The sequence below is a fragment of the Sprattus sprattus genome (genome assembly GCF_963457725.1).
Source record: "Sprattus sprattus genome assembly, chromosome: 19".
Taxonomy (NCBI): Eukaryota; Metazoa; Chordata; class Actinopteri; order Clupeiformes; family Clupeidae; genus Sprattus; species Sprattus sprattus.
Genome location: NC_137917.1, coordinates 11,158,755 through 11,181,283, shown reverse-complemented (window position 1 = coordinate 11,181,283; position 22,529 = coordinate 11,158,755). Strand labels below are relative to the sequence as shown.

General features: G+C 39.9%; 1 protein-coding gene across 1 annotated transcript in view; it reads right to left on the bottom strand.

Annotated features, from left to right (window-relative positions):
• Window positions 1-22,529, bottom strand: part of LOC308380130 (C-C chemokine receptor type 5-like) — a gene marked incomplete at both ends in the record, with an annotated part of 46,135 nt that overhangs the window by 23,480 nt on the left and 126 nt on the right. Inside the window, 1 exon segment of the mRNA XM_080857400.1 lies at window positions 17,217-17,459. Within this exon segment, the coding sequence (XP_080713526.1) occupies window positions 17,217-17,459 (243 nt within the window).

The window sequence follows — 22,529 nt, the reverse complement described above, 5'->3', positions numbered from 1 at the left end:
AAGTGTGCGTGTGTGTGTGTCTTTAGATGCTCTTAGGGTGTGTGTGTGTGCGTGAATCTTTCAGTCCAGATCCTTGGATGACCAGTCTACATGTATCATTCTTAACAGTAGTTACAGAACATCTAGACAGAGAGATGAAAGATTTGTGTTTACCAAGTGCAATGCATGGGATGGCTAAAAGAAAGATAAATAAACCTCCCTACGCATCAGCTTTCGATCACAAATGAGATGGCATGGTAATATTTCCAGTAGTTTTCTTTTTCTGTCCTCGTGTAACCGTGGGAGCTAGCGCTGTCTATGCTGTTGGGAAGGCTAATGGTAAAGCTGATGGGATGGCAGGGGGGGGGGGGGGGGGGGCACAGGGTCCCCTTCAGCCGCCCTCACGACATTGATTCATAAGGCACTGGTAGGACGGGGAATGGGGAGGGGCTTTGACAGTTCTGTTCAATCTTCAAGGCCCCAAACAAGTCAATATGTGTGCCAATTGCAGAGGAGGAAGGTGTGGGAGTAGAGAGTGGCCTGAGACAGCCCTGCATCGGAAGGGAAAGTGGGGGGGAAGTGAGCCACCTAAGTTCATTACAAACACTAATATATAACCTACCCAGACCAGTACTGCTTTCAAACCACCAAATTGAGTCAATAGAATTATCAAACAAGCAATACAGGACTATTTGTAACATTGCGTGGCCACACAGTAAGTAGTAGAAGCATATCTCAGCCTTTAGCTGATCCCATCATGATGTTGAACAAACAAACAAACCGCATGCTTCTACTGAACCTTGGCTGTGAAAAGCATTAATTCCTACAGTCAGCTCCGGCCTAAATATAATGATCTATTTTGCTCTGTGCTAACTAAATCCTCAAACAGTCTCTAGAAAAAAAAAATTATAAGCTACAGCTGTCACCTAAATTGCTCAGTGTGTATCATTTGAGTCACAGCTACAATGATTTACCAGATCAGATAAGCACAGGCATGGGACCAAATGATATAATACAGTAATAATGATCATATTAGTGATAACATCGAACTTGAGCTTAAATGAGTAAATGGTTATGATAATTCTCTTTATATAAAATATTCAGATAATGAAATAGTTCCTTCCGTGTAGTTGTGCAACCCTGATAAAAGATACAAACTTTCTTTCTCCCCACCCCCACCCCTCTCTCTCTCACACACACACACGCTCACACAAAAACAGAGCAAGTGTATGAGTCACTGATTGTATGTGTGTGTGTCTGTAGATGTTCTAAGGGTGTGTGTGTCTGTAGATGTTCTTAGGGTGTGTGTGTGTGTGTGAATATGTGTGTGTGTGAGTGTAAATCAGTGTGTGTGTCTGTAGATGCTCTAACGGTGTGTGTGTGTGTGTGTGTGTGTTAGCGTGTGTGTGTGTGTCTGTAGATAATCTAAGGTTGTGTGTGTGTGTGTGTGTGTGTGTGTGTGTGTGTGTGTGTGTGTGTGTGTGTGTAGATGTTCTAAGGGTGTGTGTGTCTGTAGATATTCTTAGGGCGTGTGTGTGTGTGTGAATATGTCTGTGTGTGTGTGTGTAAATCAGTGTGTGTGTCTGTAGATGTTCTTAGGGCGTGTGTGTGTGTGTGAATATGTCTGTGTGTGTGTGTAAATCAGTGTGTGTGTCTGTAGATGCTCTAAGTGTGTGTGTGTGTGTGTTAGCGTGTGTGTGTGTGTGTATCTGTAGATAATCAAAGGTTGTGTGTGTGTGTCTGTAGATGCTGTAAGGGTGTGTGTGTCTGTAGATATTCAAAGGTTGTGTGTGTGTGTGTCTGTAGATACTGTAAGGGTGTGTGTGTGTGTGTATGTGTACATTTGTGTTTGTCCAGCTTACTGGCAGTATTTGGTTTTTAAAGATGTGTGTGGTGTGTGTGTGTGTGTGTGTGTGTGTGTGTGTGTGTGTGTGTGTGTGTGTGTGTGTGTGTGTGCGTGTGTGTGTATGTGTCTGTAGGTGCTCTAAGGATGTGTGTGTGTGTGAGTCTGTAGCTGCTCTAAGGGTGTGTGTGTGCGTTTGTGTGTGTGTCTGTAGATGCTCTATGTGTGTCTGTAGATAATCAAAGGTTGTGTGTGTGTGTGTCTGTAGATGCTGTAAGGGTGTGTGTCAGTGTCTGTAGATGCTGTAAGGGTGTGTGTGTGTGTCTGTAGATGCTGCATTTGTGTTTGTCCAGCTGACTGGCAGTATTTGGTTAACCAGTTGTTTGTGTGTTTGTGTGTTTGTGTGTTTGTGTGTTTGTGTGTGGGCGCATTGTGTTTCCTCCTGGTATGAAATGCGGCGTACAAAAAAGGTTGATTTAATTTGATTTGATGTGCGTGTCTCTGTGTGTGTGTGTGTCACTGATGCCACCTGTTTTGCTCTTTATTAAGCACAAAATATAGATACAGAGAGAGAGAGTGGGAGACATACAAAGAAAGAGGGAAAGAAAGAGAGAAATAGAAGGAGTGAATTTTGAAAACTGATTTATTACAATCTTAAAACAAACAAGCCAGTACACTACACAAAATGCAAAATGCAGAAATCATACTTTTTAGTCAAAGGATCCATCATTCTCCAGGAAGTGTAAAAAACTGCATCTCATCTTCTGTAACCACACACAACACACTATTGTAACACCATATCTGCTTAAAAGATTCAAAATCTTGAATTGCTTTATAAAAAAAAACAATTAAAGTAACACTATGCAACAATTATACTTCAGGATTAGGGTTTTACGCAGTTTTACCTTAAAAAAAACAACTTGAAAAAAATGTGGGCGCTACAAGACTTTTAATATGGAGAATCGCCTCCGTGCCATTGCCATACCAGGGTCCATAGGCATATAACTTCGTTCTGTAGTTTTGCCTGTGGCAGCCCGACTTGTTTACTGTCTGCCGAACTAGTAAGTAGCTTATTTGCCGTCTTGCTTTGTCTTGTGTTGCACTTGCTTGATGTTTGACTGTGTAAGGACAGTCGTTGAATAACTAGTTTGTCATAATGTCAAAGTCAGCACATTTCAAGAGATTTTGTTAGTTTTAGCTGCTAGCATACCGTTAGCAAATAGCTATTGATCCGTTGTGCTGCTTTAATATACAAGACCTCACGATTTGCTAATTTTTTTAAATGTCTGCAACTACCATGAATTGCCGTCTTTGCTTGTCCAAAAAGGGCATTCATTAACTGACAATTGAAACGATTCTTCTGAACATATTTAAAACCCAAAATACAAGTCACAAAAAGTACCTTTGTGTGTGTGTGTGTGTGTGTCTGTAGATGCTCTAAGCGTGTGTGTGTGTGTGTGTGTGTGTGTGTGTGTGTGTGTGTGTGTGTGTGTGTGTGTGTCTTTAGATGTACCAGGGTGTGTGTCTGTGTGTAGATGTTCTAAGGGTGTGTGTGTGTGTGTGTGTGTGTAGATGTTCTAAGGGTGTGTGTGTGCACATTTGTGTTTGACCAGCTGACTGGCAGTGAGGGCATGGGTGACTGAATCTTTCAATCCAGATCCTTTGATGAACCGTTTACACGCAGTGGTGTAGTCCGCTGTACTTTTTTTTCAGTCAGCATTACGTATACCCACTTCTCAAAACAGGGCGTTTATCCTGTGCTGTATGGGCTGCTGGTGGGTATAAGAATATACCCACCAGGGACTCCAAGGACCTCTACACCACTGTCTACACGTATCAGTAGTTACAGAACATCTAGACAGGTGAGAGATTTGTTTACCAAGTGCAATGCAACGGATGACTAAAAGAGAGTTAAAATAATCTCCATACACAATCAGCTTTCTATCATATGTCTAGGTAGTTTTCTGTTAAAATCTTCAAGGCCCAAAACAAGTTTTCGAGAGGTCGAGGGGAAAGGAGGAAGGAACCTTGCCCATTTGTGGATAAACCAGTTGTGTGTGTGTGTGTGTGTGTGTTTGTGTTTTAGGGCATGCAAACCAGAAAAACAGTTAAGGCCTCAATATACTTCTGCATCCCTCTCCGTCCTCGAAAAAAAAAATGGGTGGGCGGTGGATTCAGAAAAATTTGAGCGTACTAATCGGCCCTACATACTACTCCGACGGCTATGCCTGCTGGGTGGGGTAACAACTGTTTGTCGAGGCCGGAGATAACCCATTACCTCTTTGTTAGAAGTCATTGATTGTTTTTCCTCCCTCCTCCCATCTGTCACTGACCTGACAGGTAGGTTACCTCCAGAACTGTCGAGCAGGTGTCGTTACATTGGCCTTGGAGACATGTAACTTAGTCAACATTTGCATGTCTAATGCTATATATTCACTTGAGAAGGCAACAAAACGATATGCTTATCTTACATACAATATAGAAACTATTATAAAACGATCCAATAAATGAATACGTTCTTATTTTCTTTGGTATTTTTGTCACATTTAGATTTGCAATGATTTCTGGGTAACCTAATATGTAGCCTATGGTGCGTGATTTTTCGCTTTATATCACTACATCACTATGACAACGCACTCACTCATTGTCGGCCACAAGGTGGTTGCCCTTGTCAATGAATGTGAAGTGAATGTGTCACTATGAAACAAAGCATGCACACTTCGAACAAAATTACCCCCCAAACTCTGAGGAAAGGGCCAGAAAAATAAACCACTGCAATCATCAAACCAATCAACATGCATAGTTATATCAGCCACACAACAAGAGCATGCATACACATACATGCCAATAAACATGATTCTGATTCTGATACCTCAACATACAGTTGTGAGACTGCCTTTTCAACCATGAATATGATGAAACACATACAGGAGCACACTCACTTATGATCCTCTACCTGGACACCTTTAATGCCCAATTTTCAAGAAGACGATCTTAGAGAAATCGTTGTGTGTGTGGTAGTCGTTTATTGTATAAATACCTCCTCCTGGCATTCCTCACATACAGCGAACGATGGAAACTAACAGACAACGGTTGATGGTGGAGCTGGACTAGTTTGAGTTATTAGCAGAGGACGTGCTTGTAGCGATTTTTTTTGGGCGACAACTACAACAAGAACAGGAGACAGAGGCGCAGGTGGTATGTACGTTTACTAGATTTTCCGCAAAATCAAGCGTTAGCGTATTCACAATAACTCTCAAAAGTGTGCTGCTAACGCTTATACCAAAAATCCATTGAAACACATAGTAGCTAGCTAGCCTCGCTGCTAACGTTAGCGTGCTGATATGCTCTCACACGCCACCCTCATTGAGGCAAACGTAATGTTTGCCTCAAATGTCTTTCACTGCCGTTTTATGTAAGGTCAGCCATTCTAAATAGGTTCTACACATACATGAAATACATTTCCTATTTAATGGATACAAAGTAAAAAGCTGCCAGCATTACTCCGTAGCAAATTACGTTAGATGTCAGTTCAAGCTGGTTGGAGAAGGCACTTTCAACACCAAGCCACCAGCCAAGAGACCAACAGTGGTCGGGAGCAATGTACTTTTCGAGGGTTTATATAAAATACGGCAGCCGTAATGCTAAAAGCGGTGCGGCTTTGTAGTTTATCAGAGTCGTACTAAAACATTTTGACAGAAAACAGAAAATGTGAGGTCCTGACATGTGTGATTCCGGAAATGATGTTGTTAGCTGGCCAATCACAGCCAAGGGGGTATCCGACTCTCTCCGATTCTTTAAGAAAAGTTAGAAAAAAGCGTTCCTCTCCGACCAGCTCTCCGAGGTCTTGGATGGGCGTCAACACCTGGGTGAAGGTGTTACCAAGGCGTGCCAAAGTGTCCCTCTACGACCGAATCGGAGAGAATTGGAGAAGTAAACAGTGTTGTTTTCGTCAGGCAAGACGAAAACGAAAATGACGTCGTCAGACCCCTTTTTTCCATGACGAAAATGAGACTAAGACGAACGTCACCAAAGCCATATAAAGACTAAAATGTGACGAAAAATGTAGACATTTTCGTCAGACGAGAACTAGACGAGACTAAATTGTTAGTGAGTGGACGAACAAAGTTTCAAAACATGTGCCGGGTGCGGGTGGTCGTAAAAAGAGTGTTCTGACTTGATATTTGTTAATATGTTTGTTAACATAATTTGTTGTCCGAGAAGGACACCTACTGGTGCATTCCGGTATTGCACATTGAGTGCATTTGTTACGTCTCCCCCGCGAGAATTCAGTTATAGTCAGTTATTTTAACGTGTTCAAAGAGCTGCATGGAAGCTGTCAAATCGTCCGACCTTTGGAGTGGAACGTCCGTAAGTTGAAATGTAATGTTTGTGGGATGTGTTATGTGCGGTGTGCAGTAATTAATAAGAGGGTTAATTTAATTAAATCAATTCATAATTAGCGTAGTTTGCCTTTGGTTGGGAGGGATAGCTATTTTCAACTGTTAAGCTAATTAACGTGTCTGGTGACTAGCTTCTTATTCACGAAACATGTTGAACGGGATAAATTGGACATATGGTAATTTGCTGTGTTTGTTTTATAGTTTTACAATAAATACATTGGGAATGAGAGCATCAGAAAGTAAAGACCTGAACATCATACACCCTCTGGATTGTTGTCTATCTGTCTACGCCTTACATGCACGTAATTGCTAGGGCAGAATAATTACTGTTCCCCAACCCCTCATATTTTAGTAGAATTGCACTAGGAGCCACATTGTGTCCCCCTCCTTTTGAAAGTTAGATCAGTATCAGTGTGCTTCATTATGATAAATGTATTGGCCTATTAAATAAATACACGCATCTTATGTATATTTGATTTTTGACTAAAACCTTTTGAGTTTTCGTCGGACTAAAACTAGACTAAAACCTTTGGAGTTTTCGTCGGACTAAAACTAGACTAAAACTTTCAAAGATAGAAATGACTAAAATGGGACTAAAACTAAGAAGCATTTTGTCAAAAAGACTAAGACTAAAACTAAATCTAAAATGCCTGCCAAAAACAACACTGGAAGTAAAAAACGGCCTTTAGTGAAGAGCAGCGTTTCTCAAAGTGTGGGGCGCGCGCAGAGACATAACAGGTGTGCCGCGAATTGACCCGATGAACGGGAGATTTTTTTTTGACCATTGATCTGTAGCAATGGTTTTCTTTGTAGACAATAGATTTTCATTGACGTTGGCTAATTAATTGCAGGGGCACAATTTAAAAAATAAATTCCGGAGCATGAAAGTGTTCCCGCTATGTGGATATATCGATTTCACCAGCCAGGTAGCGAACGCCTTTCTCCTTAACTGATGGCAGGGGAAAACTTATGAGTGTAACTATTACGCACAAGAAATGGAAAATACTTAGAATGTATCTTAACTAAACACAACAAGTTATGCATTACACCAAGAATCAGCAACAACAATTTACAGCACAGCTAGTTAGTGCTAACGTTAGCCACCAACGGAATTATGGATGAATGGTGTGTGCAAACGCCACGGTAACATATTAGAACGTAACGTAATTGACTAATAATTACATTTCACAATTACATTTTACCTTTCACTAACAGAGTTCATAGAATTGGAACGTAGGTCACTAAACATATCTATCACAGTGTGAAACAGCAAAAAAAACGTAGTCATTGTTTTCGAAGGTGCGAGGAAAAGCATAACTCAATAGAGGCTTACTAGGTATGTGCGTAATTGTTTTACTTAACTGTCACAGCTGTCCCTTTCCCATGAGACGAGCCTTTATGATGTCAAAGTAAAAGTCCGTCAACAGAAACCAATACAATAGCCTACTGTGTGCGTGCAGGGATGGATTACGAACGGGACCATGGAGGTCATAAGCCAGAGCCTCTGCGTGAAGTCGCTGTTATTAACTTTGCTTGCTGTCAATTGATTTTAGACTTTGTTCTTATTAAAAATAAAGTTGGCTTAAATGTATCTCTCATTTGTGGTTGAAAGCAGTGTATTTTGTTACCTGTCCAGGCCCAGGGGCCAATGGTTTCATAATCCTTCCATATAACCACAATACACTACAACATGATACATGAAATCACTCCAAGCAATAGCTATACATTTGCTGACCTAAATAAGATGTTTTTTCTTATTACTTGAAGTTATTTAAATACATTTTACAATTTTAAGCTTGGCATACCATTTCATGGGAGCGATGAGGGAGAGGTGAGACTTGAAAAGGCCCCCTTGTTCAAAGTGGGGAATGACAGAAAAGGTTTGAGAACAACTGGTGTAGAAAGAGAGAAAGACAGTGTGGGAGAGAGAGAGAGAGAGAGAGAGAGAGAGTTGAGTCACATCCAAGTTGGATGGAATTGTATGTGTGTGTGTGTGTGTGTGTTGTGAACTGTCAGCGTTCAAAGGACACCACAAGGGGGTTTTCAGCAAGGTGGATAATTTATTAAATCATCAGTATTTTTTCAAGCCAAACCTGATTTATCACTGCTCCACTCCCTGTCACCAAGGCAATGGGCACAACACCACGTACACTCAATTTTCTCACCCAATAAAAAGAAGATTTCCGTCTCCCTCACACTTTTAAACCCACAATTCCCTCATCAGTAACTTCACACAAAAACCCCAGCCCCCCAAACAACCACACCAAAGCACACACAATATAATTTGTGAATTTATAATGAGCATATTAAATGTTCCCGGCCGGCCATCCCCTTAAAAACCTCTGCTGGATCAGTTGAGCCATTATCCCATCATACAGTCCAATAACAGACCTCTGACGGTTGGAATAGCAATTGATTTTTTTTGTAACATTCTGAGGAGCCGTATAATAACTAGGGCCGTATAGACTACATGCAAGCGAAGCAGTGAAACGATTAAGCAATAAGCCCCGAGAGGCCGTGGTTTGCGCTGATTTTAGAACAGGTAAGGGGAATTGTTAGGCACGACGCGACAGCGCATTTATATGGAATGTTATCATGAAGGATCAAGGATTTGAACAATCGGTTTTAGAATTAAGTAATAAGCCCCAAGAGGCCGTGGTTTGCGCTGATTTTAGAATAGGTAAGGGGAGTTGTTAGGCACGACGCGAACATTAATTTGTATATCGCCATTAATAGTGAAATTGTTGAAATAGTTTTCAAACGGGCTCCTCTTTGCTGGTGCAGCGCCAGGGGTATCCTTGACGCTTCAGTCAGTGTCCCAGATGATGTTGCTCCTCATGTGTATGAAATGCGCTTTATGAATTAAAATCGCCTTGCCTTGCCATTCGCTGCGCAGTAATATGGAATGTTATCATCAGAATGTTATGTTGTATATATTGTATTGTTATATTGTTCAAATCCTTGATTGTGATTGGCTAAAACCCGTTGTAAAATCCAGCATAACCTACAAATTGTCCCTAGAATCCCATTCATTTCTGTTGGAGGAAGGCGATTGTGACATGAAAGTGTTGCTTCAAAGACACACATGCTTCCCCCTGGTGGATTGAGAATGTTGAGCGACAGTAGCCTACACGCCCACTTGAAACGAAGCGATATTTGAAGTGCAAAACATTTGAAGTGCAAAGGGTTTTGTGCTTACAATTCTTGCTTTCAATTCCTTCTTTCTTTCATTTATTTTTCCGTAACAGAAATTCATAGTAGAATTGGAGAACTAGAGTACCATTGGGAACTATTTTTGCTAGCGGAGTCAACGGCAATTCCGTATAGGCAAAAGTGTAGTAGAAAAGGGCTTGACGGGTGGTATCAGCGCGAGAAGGCAGCCGCTGAACTGGTCATTGGAAGTCGCAGATTAAACTCGTGAAAGGTAAGGCTACTGTTATTTAGAACATAGTGTTAAAGTTAAAGGAATAGAATCTAGCATTTTAGTCTGTGGTTGACTGTTATGTTGCAATTGTTAGCCTAACACTTATATTTAAGTATTACATATTTCATACATTTTACCAACCGGTATTCTGCCAAGCCTGTTCCCTTGGCTGTGGTAGGGAGGCTCAAGTAGCATTAGTCGTCCTATAGGCCTTCTCTGTCTGAGAATTTCTGCTTGTAGCGTATTCTTGCCACTTGCCACAACTTCAGGCCAGGTACAGTTGTAATACGCGGGGACAGTTGTGGTGTAATGTGGGGACAATATGTGTGAAGGCATCAGTATGCGTTCAAACCTTCACTTTGTGTGTCAGTCTCTAAGGTTAGGCAGATGTTGCTTTGAGGGGCACATTTGTAACTCTTCAGTTTTGCGCAAGATTTTTAACACAAGTTGGTTGTGATTTCCGTTGCGTAATTCTCTCCCACTTCATGACCCGATAACTCAGCATTTTTTCTCTGCACGGAGACATGGCCGAGGTATTGTGGATTAGCAAAGACCTGATGCATTAATATGAATACATACGGAAGGCATGTCAAATAAAGAAATAGTTAATTTGACGTCAGTGTGATTTTCTAATGTAATTGAAACAGTTCATGTATGATCTAGGTATAAGCTTTGTAATAGTAATGCAAGGACTTTTGTCGTGCCTGTCTATATAATATGATGATGTTATATAATATATATGATCTGATCCCCACCGCCCACAAACACACACAAGAGACAACACGTGCAAGCATAGGAGTCCTTCCTTCCATAACATGTCATTGGCCTTTTATAGATAGGCCTATCATAAAAGGCTACAACAACAATTCTTTTATTAATTTACGCATTTTTACCGTTTTGTAGACAAATTATATTCTTAAGTCATTAACAGTGTTTGGAAATAATCTCTATCAATAAGGATGGATAGTAATTACTTTTGTTTCATCTTTGTGTCTTTGCAGACCATGGCTGCTCCAGTAATAATTTGCATTGCAATCGCTGCCAGTGTGAACATCTTGTGCACTCTGCAGAATGTGCCAGAATCCCATCTGGACGACCCAGGGTGTGAGCAGGACTGGAGCACTGTGCCGGTAGTAGTACTTCTTGTGTAGTAACCCCATGCCTATGGTCAACGTTATGTACATTTTCAATTGACTAGTTTTAGCCTTAAATAAATAAGTTATATCTATAGAGCACTTTTCACATGGACTCAATGTCACGTTTAGCTCGGCAGTTAAAGGAGGGGGAGAAATGTTTCTGAAGAAGAAAAGTCTTTAAATCAGATTTGAAAGGAAGAGAAAGAAAAATGTAAAAAAGAAAAAAAAGCCTGACACTGCTCAGCTGTATTGGGGTACGCTAGCACAAGGATGTTGGAGTTGTTCGTTAACAGTCGGCCCAGTCTTAGCACCATCTATGATGGAGGAGTAGTTGGAGCGAGCAGCACTTGTGGATATGCTTAGAAATGAACTCAGATGTGTGAGAGCATAGTATCAACATGGATGTTCGTTACCAAGAACACAAAGCAAAGAGATGAGATCATTGTGAGGAGTTTATGAAATTCTAAAAAGAATCTTTAGGAGATAAACGAATAGCAACAGAGGAGAGGAGGAAACAAGTTATTTGACTATTAAATGATAAACCAGCCAAACCACCCATCTTCATTTAACTTGGTTTTGATATGTAGGCCTAAGGTAACTGTCACCAGGAGTTTTCAGCAGGGAGGGTCCACTTTGGTGAGCGTGGAAGCGGGCAATTCCAAGTCCGGCACAGATTGTGCGACGCGGAAGTCAAGGCGTTTTAGTTAGGAGAATTAAAGCTGCATAGCCACGTAGTTGAAAAACACAGCACAACTCCAGGCCAAAGGCAAGGATGGGCAGCAAAACCGAAAAATTCTTAGCCTTTGGACATTACTTATTAAATGTTTCAACCGTTATATTACATGACGATTAATGATCCGTAGTGCCCCCCCCCCCCCCCCCCCCCCTCCATGATGTTGCACACACAGACACGGGAATGCTCTCACATCAAAATCATTTTTTCTAGGACAACACAGTCATTGGGGTATACCCAAATCATCGCGTCATTGACCCTGACATTAATGTTACACGGAACAGTTTGGCCACGACGAGACTCCTGAATCTGTCATGGTTTATCTCTTGTTCCGGCCGATATTCGGTATGTACTTTTGGTGATTTTACCGGGATTGCAGACCGGGGTGATATTTGCATCTTCTAGGCCTACTGATTGGAAGTAAATTATTTCACTTTATTGTAAAAAAATATACCAGGTTTGCAGCTAGTAGAAACATCCATTTGTTATTTGAATGTGATTTATTTAATGATATTCGTTCATTCGTTTCAGGACAAATATTCAGCATTATATGGTAAGACTCAGTTGTATCGTACGTTGTTTGTTCTTTGATCTGAAATATAAAATGTTATGAGAGGTTTTCAAATCGTAGGTATTTTTATAGACTATATATTTTTTTCTATATTTTTTCAACCAATGGCTATAATTTCAAATCGTGTGGTAATATGACCTGATGGATAGATGTGTTATTACGTTGGATAAAATGTTACACAAAATAATTTCATGATGTAATTTTATGTAGGCCTATATATTAAATGCTGTTTATTGTTAATGCATAACATCGACCACTAATAATGATGACATTTAGATTTGCACTAGGTTAGTTTTATATGGTAAAATATTTTGTGAAGTGAATAAGTGAGAAATAGATAAGGAAGAGACTTAAACCTAGAAATGCTATAGCCTATAATAGTTTAAACGGTCATAAATGATAAACTTACGTTTTAGGTCAAATAGATCTAAATCAAAAGTTTACAAAAACCTTTTTTATCAGGCATATCAATCCTAACGGCGAACACCATTTAAGGGTTAAAAAGTAAAAAAAAAAAATAAATAAATAGTGTTGGCTAACATATCAAATCATTAACATGAATTCATACTATGTTTTGCATAACATGACATTTTTTGGGGGATAGTTTCGGATGCTTTTGGCATGACACAGGCAAAATAATAATTTGCATAGGCCTTGTATAAGCAGCACAATTAAGTCTAATAGACTTGGTTGTAAATGTTCATCTGTAAATTATATGTCAGCTCAGTATTAGGCCGAATGTGCCTGTTTCGGATAAGTTTAGTGAGGAACGTGAGATAGAAGGTCAAGCCGAGTTTATCATAGACATCTTGGATCAATGCATTCTCATTCTCTCCCATTTATCACCATCAATATCAACTTTTAATTTTTGTAGGCCTATAGCAGGGGCTTTTATCCAAATAAAACAAAATGGAACAACCCACAACAAGATGAGAGTGCGCCGATTATAAGGAATACACCGGACAGAATTTGAGGCCACCACTTAGGAACCACAAATGGGAGAATATACAATCTCGATTGCAATATCTTGCTGCATAGAAAAGGCAAAGACAACCAACCAAAGAAGAACAAGTGTTCACAGGGGGAATACATCGCTCTGAAGGTACCAATACAGTGTCGGTCCTGTCCTGGGGTGGGTTTCTCGAAAGCGTTGTTGTCGTACCATCGTCACATCCTTCGACGTTACAGCCGTGGTTCAGGGTTTTGGTGTTTCTCAAAAAGAGTTCCAACGATCAATCGGTAACATGGTCGCGAGGTTGGATGGTATGGGCTACCGAAAAGTTGCTGTTGTCGACTTTTGAATTGCGTGAGTTTGACAGGAGGATTGACCATCTCCCTGCCTTATAATACATGTAAAATCACTTATTCATCTTGAATGAAGCATTGACATAATTGTAAACAACTGATACTGTAACTAAGAACATCTACTGCCTGGAGGTTTAATGGGTGACCGGATATAAATTAAATAAAATAAACCTTGTATGTTTTATTATTTCCTCCTAAGCTTAAAAAAACTGGTGGCGTTTCACTGGGTGAGAGTTCACTGTGAGAGTTTCATTGTCTCAAGATATTGAAGTCAAGATCGAGATTAAATTGCGAAGATCTAAATTAACCTTAAAGTGCTAGAACTTTATGGCTTCCATAATTGTGGTTTGCAACATCTGAAGAAAATGTGATATATGTTGCACTTTACTGTAATGCATCCTCTCTCTTATGTTTTCACATTTGTATTTCACTGCAGTGGTCCCAGCCCCACCAGGTGGAAGCGCTTCACAGACTAATTCCACTACATCTGGTAGGAGCACACATAGTATTTACATTGCTTAGATATTTTTCCTTTCCTTAATTTGACTGCACATCTAAGCCACCTGCTTATTTCATGGGTAACCTGTACCAGTTAACACCGACTGAACTGAGTTTCAACAAGCTGTCAGCTTCTCCATCACATCAAATTGTTTGTTAAAGCACTTTTACTTAGCTTTTAATCCTGAAACGCCTTAAATCTGGGACTTTATTAGATATTTAACTAAACCATGATACATGTCTGTCTCAACTGCTTGCATCTTTGGGGGTGTTGTTGTCTTGTTGTAGCCTTCAATTTCTGTCTGCAAGTTGTTGCTAACATGCTTCCTGCTTGCATATTTAAGGCATATTTGGAACTCTAACTTGTGAAATGGTGTACTAAAGAGAAGTTTAGAAGAGAAGATAAACAAATTGGCTATGCCTCCCCTTTTGTTACCTTTCCCTTCAGAATTTAAAATTCAGAGTCTTGATAGAAAGTATAAGAAAGGTAGCCTATCCGACAAGATTTCATCAAAATTTCACTAAATTCATCATGCTACTGCCCTCTAACGAATTCTCTTTCAGGGTGTAAGTTTTTGTGTATATTTGTCTGTTTCTGCAGTTGGCCCTACCTCACCTGGAGAAACCGCCTCTCAGAGTAAATTGACGACAGCTGGTAAGTTTTGATGATGTAGTAGAGCCACATGTGTACATACCGGTACATACGCTGTACGTTTGCTGTCAACATTAACTTTTTATTAAACTTCTATAAATGGCTAAGACAAGAGTTGGTTTGAGCCAGGCTGTTTGTGCTGTTAGTGTGTGATGGAAGTATGTAATTGTTAGGAGCATCCATGGAATTGAGCTCCAGCATCTTCTGCTGAACATAGAGAGCCATGGACACATTAACATTTAGCTGTTACTTTTATCCAAAGTGACTTTAAGCACATCTAGCAAAAACATTAAGCCCATGACCTTGGTGTTGTTAGGACCCTGTGCTGCCAGTTGAGAGCTGAGCAACAGGAATGCATGGTGTTGGCATCAAGGTGTTGTTTACTAATGGAGTTATTAGATGTAAATAAAATACAGAGATGACCAAATCACTGAATGGGAGAAGAACTGCAAGACCTTGCCTTCACAAAATGCTTCCACCATATGGACAACCACACCACAGAGTGACACAGTGCACTTAAACACTTCACATAGAAATTAGTGATGCCTAATGAGTGATTTGTGTATCAGCACTATGGCTGACTTGGTTCCCTGACTAGCTGGCTCCCTCACTCTTTGATATTGCAGTAAGGGGGTGATGAGCGAAATAAGGGCCGTATTCTCTCATTAGTGCTTGAAAGTCCTTTTTGTGTGCAGCCAGTTAAACACATTTCAGTTACACATATTCTCTTCATAATGAAAGCGGGCCCATTAAAAAGTTGTGATTTATTTGAAGTAGACATAAACTGAGTCTCAACCTTGTTTTTATTGGCTGTCGGAATCACATGGAATATTTGATTTTCGCATTAGTCTTGGAAATCTCATTAAAATCCATGGAAAACAAAATCAAAAACATTTATTTTGAAAATTAAAGCAAGGAGAGATTTGTATTACAAATAACCACAAATTAAAACTTATGAACATAAAACTAACACATAAGTTAACTGACCGTTACCCATTTGCGAGGCCAATTTAAAGACGTGTTTGAGGTGTATTCATGATTTAAAAACTCACCGTTGAGAAGGTAGGCTACATCGGAATGTATGCTTCAATTTCTCAGTTTGGGATCATGCTGCACGGCCTGTTAATTCAATTCCATTTTATATGTATAGAGCCCAAACAATAAAACTGTCTCAAGGCGCTGTTAATTAACTTTAGTCATTAAACACCTTCCCACTGAAAGTGACCTAAAATATGTGCATCATACCAGCCACCCACTGAAATGAACCAGAAGCAAGGACAGATCCAAATTTGACAAACTTTGTCATTTTAATTTGTACACTTACAATAATGTTAGAGCTAGGCCTACTGCCGACTTCAAATGCAATATGGTGTTTCGCCTTGTAGTGGTGCTTGAATTTGTACAGCCCTCCGAAGTGCGTAGCTGAAAAGTGCGCCGATAAGAGCAGACTACTAAATTGTGTTTAAAAAAGAAACGCATGGTTTTCGGGTTGCTTCACCCAAGGCATGTAACTAGGCCAATGGGTGAATCAAGTAGGCTGAAAATCGTCAGGCCACGGACAGGTGCTCAGAGAGGGTTTGCAACGTCGGAGAGGGCTCTCCTGTGTTTCTGGTTCTCCGTCAACAGACGACCATAAAGGGATAGGGAGGCTACAGGCCTTTTAGTGTGATAAAGCTTTTGACATACATTGCCATGGTCATGATTTAGTCATTTAACTTCTTTTTACTCTAGTCTGATCTATAATATTTGCGTGTCTTTCTGTCATATCTTCATATCTTACATTGGGTCATTTAAACACACCCTAATCACCCTTTTTTATGTTCTCTGTATTTTGCATGGACAGCCATTGTAGGCATCTCTCTGGCAGTCGTGTTCTTGGTGGCTGGTCTTTGTGCTGTGGCTTATTTCTGTTACCCATATTTTGATGGGTGAGTGTATTTTATATGTTTATATTAAATGTGTGTACCAAATAATATAAATATATAAATAATAAAAATACATAAAATACAAATGCTTGCATTATAAAGAAATTGTCTCATTCTTTTTTAATTTGTGAATCCAGATTTTTTCATATCATGTGTTTCAGTGATTTGACTGTACGTCAGGATATAGATGACTACAGATTTTACAGATTTAATTTGATCTCATGCTGTTATTTCAGACAGCGTGAGGAACATCATAGGGTACCCACTGAGATGTCTACTGATCCAGGGCAGTGAGTACCCCTTAGTTTTACACATAAAATACAGTTTGGAGTAAAACGGGTGCTTCAATGCTATTTAACCAGTTACCTTAAGTTGTGCAGAGACTGAAGACAAACATGGTCCCATGTCTGTTTAGAGAGGCGACTCTTTCATCTATCGAGTGTCACCCTCAAACTGCTTTGGTATCAGTCAGTACAGTCAAGGCCATAACCATGTTACGAAGCCACAGCGAATAGTGACAAGGCTGCACAGGCCTGTCTTAAAGATGGCTGTTTGCTACTCTGTATGAAGGTATAACAGCACCTTAATTTGTTTCTGTTAGGGCAAAACATTGCTGTATTTTACTTGCTGAATAATGATTGTATTTTAAGAAATTGAACTGCAATGCTGAAAAATTCAAGCATCATAAGTGCATAGTGTTCTTATTTATTTTTTGTAACATTGAGACCCCTTGATGATGAGGCCAACTGCAGACGGGAAGATGATGGTGCCCAGGAAGCGGAAGAACTCCACAGTCTCGACTGTGATGATGGTGGGTGGGGCTGGGTTCTTTCTGAATTCTACAATCATCTCCACTGTTTTCAGAGCGTTGACCTCCAGGTTGTTCTGTCCACACCAGGTCAACAGATGGTCAATCTCCCACCTGTAGGTTGTCTCATCCCCACCAGAGATGAGAGTTGTGTCGTCCGCGAACTTAAGGACTTTGAAGGACTAGTGACGGGAGGTGCAGCTGTTGGTGTACAGGGAGAAGAGTAGAGGGGAAAGAACACAGCCTTGAGGGCAACCGGTGTTGATGGTTTCGGGAGAGACATTTTCATTCTACTGTTACATGATCGGAGCTCTTCTTGCAGTTTTTTAGACTGTGAAATGTATTTTTTTTTAATTATATTCCATTTTCAAGACTTACCTAATTTATTTTTATTAAAATAAACTTTGGGATATTTTTTGAGATTTTCTGTGTCCAAATTTGTACCAGGGACAAAAACAATCGGTCCAGTATTGAGTTAGAGCACTATAACCCTGGTACAGACCATTGCATGCAAGTCTACATGTATGCTATCTTGACTACAGACTTATTTAGTGTAGCATAGAAGATGAGATGTTGTAATTTTTCACAATCACAGCTTGTCTGCGTGGAAGGTGAGCAGGGGCACTGACAGGGAAATGACAAAAAATGGTCTGCTGTCCGTACAATACAGCAGGAATGCTCATCAATCTCCAACCAAACTAATGAGCCCCCAAGGCTTTACAAAGCAGCTTGAATAAAATGTCATCCACTGTAACACAATTGCTATCTAGTGGACAAAAAAGTTCCCCGAAATAAGAAGTTTCCCAAAAACAGACTGCTAAAGCATGTCTGAATATGGTGACTTTTGCTTCAAGTGTTTCAGTGGGCTGAATTGTATGTTGTTGGCGACAACTGCAATGTTCTTCCTGTCATTCAATGTCTATGGTGAAATGTCACACACTGATATGACTAAACGTGAGTGTTTCACTTGCTAAGGTAGAAGCCTTGGAACAACCTCAAAATCATATTTAAATAGTCAAATTAATATGTCTGAATTGAGTGAGCAGTCATGTGAAATATTGACAGCACAGTTCACAAATTCCCACAACATATTTTAGATGGTAATAAACTAGTGCTGCTTTCAGTTGCCTGGTCTATTCTGAACCATTAAACCATTGTATTCTGAACCATTTGTCTAAGTTGGAAGAATGCCTAAAAATGTTAGATGGAGTATTGGGTTTGTCAGGCTCCAACTCATGCTTTGAATGCTTGGACTGATCCTTTTATGCCACAATAACTTCCAACAATCAAAAAGTCATTGAGACCTGAAACACCAATCTGTAAGAGTCAGTGTAAATAGAATTGTCTAAGGAAAGTATACGGATCCATCCAAGAGGGGCCCACTATGTATAACGCTGAAAACATTTCAAGGGGGAAGACAGTGCAGATCTGTATCTTGTAGGCTATAGGGATTCAGTGGAAACACACACAGAGAAGATACAAACTTCCTCATATTTTTTCCATTAGTGCGGCTGTGTCGCAAGAAGACTCAACAAGAAGATCTGCCATGCATCGGTTTTCTTTTTCCATCTCTAAAAATACACCACCCTGTCTGTCAATGTTACAAGGTTGGAAGTAACCTAGCAGATTGTAGGGGTTGTTTCATTGATGTGTCATGGCCTGGTTTCAACGCTAAGGACCAATATACAGGCTCCAACTATCTGAAAATATTTGCCACAAATTTGGATGTTGTCGTCCACTTAACCCTTACTCCTACCGTCTCATGTTGAGAAAAAAAACATGCCTCCAGATTCTAGTCATTGCATATAGACATCGCATTCTGTGATGTAAGTGTATGTATTAGAAAGGCCAGTGACCGTAGTAGATTGCCCTGTTTGCATGCGTGTAGATCTGTTTCGCCGTGCATCTGGTGAGTCAGGTAAGGCCAAGTCTGCGAATTGGTACATTTCGCATGTGCGAGAGTCGCCATTCGCTTCAGAATTGGTACAATTCGCATGTACAATTCGCATGTGCGAGAGTCGCCATTCGCTTCACGCGAATCAGGCACAATTCGAGTGGGCGAGAGTCGACACTTTGGGCGCATATGAGACATACAGTATGGCGCATATGAGACATACAGTATAGGCTACGTTGTTGACAATTCTCACAAAGACACGCGATCTGAATTGCACAGAGACGGGCGCATATGAGACATATACGTTGTTGACTCACAAAGACAAAACAAATAGCTACACGTAGCCTATAAACGTTGTTGAGACTCTTTTTAAAGATTTTACTCATTCTCGTGGTTGAAAGTCGGTACAGAATTGCACAGAGACGGGCGCATATGAGACATATACGTTGTTGACTCACAAAGACAAAACTAATACACGTAGCCTATAAACGTTGTTGAGACTCTTATTAAAGATTTTACTCATTCTCGTGGTTGAAAGTCGGTAACAAAACAAGATTTTACTCATTCTCGTGGTTGAAAGTCGGTAACAAAACAGAGACAAATAGCTACACGTTCAAGCAATGTCATTTCATGTCATTTATTTCAAAAACAAACAATCAGAGTGTAAGAGCTCTGGTTCCAAGACACAAAAAAGCCAGGAACCAGGTCTGATGGCCCATCAACCTAAACAATAGGCCAGGAGCCGCCTTGATGGTTGTAACCTGGTGCTGTGTAAACTAGCTTGTGGGTGTTGAATTGGTATTTTTTTTGTTCAGCCACTTAACATTTTATAGTGTATTCATATCTATTTATGTCATATCATGCCTCATGACTCTTACCTCATATTCATTGTACTTAGGCCTATATATCTTATCATGTCTTACCTCATTCATAACCTCTATTGCTACCTTCACCTGTACCTGTATCATATCTGCACTAATGACCAACTATTGCTGCCAATGTTACTACTGCTCATACCCCATATATCTTGTACTGTCATATCATACTGTATACATCCCATCTATTTATTTTTATATTACCACTATGCAGAATACTCTGCACTCTTCTGCTATGGTTCCTTTGGTTAGATTCCGTTGCATTGTACTTATATCATATCAACATCAGCAATGATCTCACCTGGTCTGCCCACACTGACAAGGTGGTCAAAGCTGCCCGAAAACGCCTCTTCTTCCTGAGGAGACTCAGGAAGTTTGGCATGAATCCAGACATCCTCACCAACTTCTATAGATGCACTATAGAAAGCATCTTGACTATTAGCATCTCAGTGTGGTTTGGAAGCTGCACAGCCATGGACCGTAAGGCCCTACGCAGTGTGGTCAGATCCGTTGAGTTCATCATCGGCAGGAAACTCCCATCCCTTCAGGACATCTACCTTAAAAGATGCCTCCGAAGAGCTGGCAGGATCCTAAAAGACTGTCATCACCCATCCTTCAGACTGTTCACCCTGCTGCCTTCTGGTAGGCGGTTCCGAAGTGTCCGGTCTCGCACCCGCAGACTGGAGAACAGTTTCTACCCTAAGGCCATCAGACTCCTAAATGAACAATAATGCACTCCTCACTTTACACTTGCCACTTTACTCTTCACTGGCTCACTTTTACTGCTGTTTGCACTACTTTCTCAGTCCAGCTCATGTTCAGTTTAGCTCATGTAGATTGTTTATCTGTTTAGTATCTGTTTAATATGTGTATTTATGTTTAGTATCTATGGTAGTGTGGTATGGTGTCCTGTCTTAAGCATTCCAGTGCCCAGTCCAACTCTGTTGTTCTGTGTATCTGACAATAAAAGAGTTGACTTGACTTGACTTGACTTGTACCTGTATCATATCTGCGCTAATGACCAACTATTGCTGCCAATGTTACAACTACTCATACCCCATATATCTTGCGCTGTCATATCATACTGAATACAAATGCTATACAATACATTATCTGTAAGGTTGTGAGTGTGCAGTGGTAATGTAAGTTGATATTGATTATGTTTTTATTCAGTCACCCACAGTAACAACAAACAAGTTCAACACAAATAATAATACATTCAAAGTGACTGAAAAGGCACAAGCTGAAGCATAATGCTTGTATTTAAGCCTGTCCTGTTTGACCAATTTAAGCTACCCATCAACATATGCATTTTTATTTTATTTTTTACAAGTAATACATGTAATGGAAATAAAAAACAAACAAAAGAATTGCCTCCAAAAAGTTAGTCACAAGAAGAGCAATGAAGCAAGATCCCAAATAAACAGCACAAAATCCTGCATACATTATGGACACTTGTAGCCCTCAAAAATTGCTTTAGCTACCATCCCTTTGAAAACAAAGAATGTCTTACACTTTCTTAAGATTATGTTAGCATCATTCCATAATGAAATTCCAACAACAGATATACATCTCCTTTTAATTAATTTTTTGGCATTTGGTACACTAAATTTACAGACATCTCTGAGATTATATTTTGTCTCTTGAAATGAGAAAAACCTTTGTATGCTGACTGGGAGTTGGTTTGATTTAGCTCGATACATTATTTGCATTATTTTATAATATACCAGATCATTAAATTTCATAACAAATGATTTCATAAACAATGGGTTAGTGGGTGCATAATAATCAACCTTATTTATTATCCTTATGGCTCGTTTTTGTAAAATAATGATTTCATTGACAGTTGTTTTATATGTCAATCCCCAGACTTCCACACAATATGATATGTACTAGGGAAGTATAAGTGAACAGTAAATAATATGTAAGGCCTTATCGTTTAACATGCTTCTTGATTTGTACAAAATTGCTATCATCTAAGAGATCTTTCCTTTGATATAATAAACATGTGGTTTCCATGTTAATTTATGGTCAATGACCACTCCTAGAAATGTTATCTCGGTCACTCGTTCAGCATCACTTATTTTTAATTGAATGTCCTTACCTATTTCCTTTTTCGATTTCCAAAGACCATGAATTAGAATCTATTAACATCAAACCAGGTTTTGAGGATTTCAAAATCTCTTTCAATAGAAGTCAAGAGTTGCTGTAGATTACTACCCGAACAGTAGGCTACATGTTTGTATCAGTTGGATTCGTAGAACGTAATAAATTACATTGCTTGACCGTGTGGCTATTTGTCTCTGTTTTGTTATTGTTATCTTTAATAAAAGTCTCAACAACGTTTATAGGTTACGTGTAGCTATTTGTTTGTAGTTCGCGTCCTAAGTGAAGCGCGCTTCATTCACAAAGTGGCGACTCTCGCGTGAAGCGAATTGTGCCAAGCGAATGGCGACTCTCGCACATGCGAAATGTACCAATTC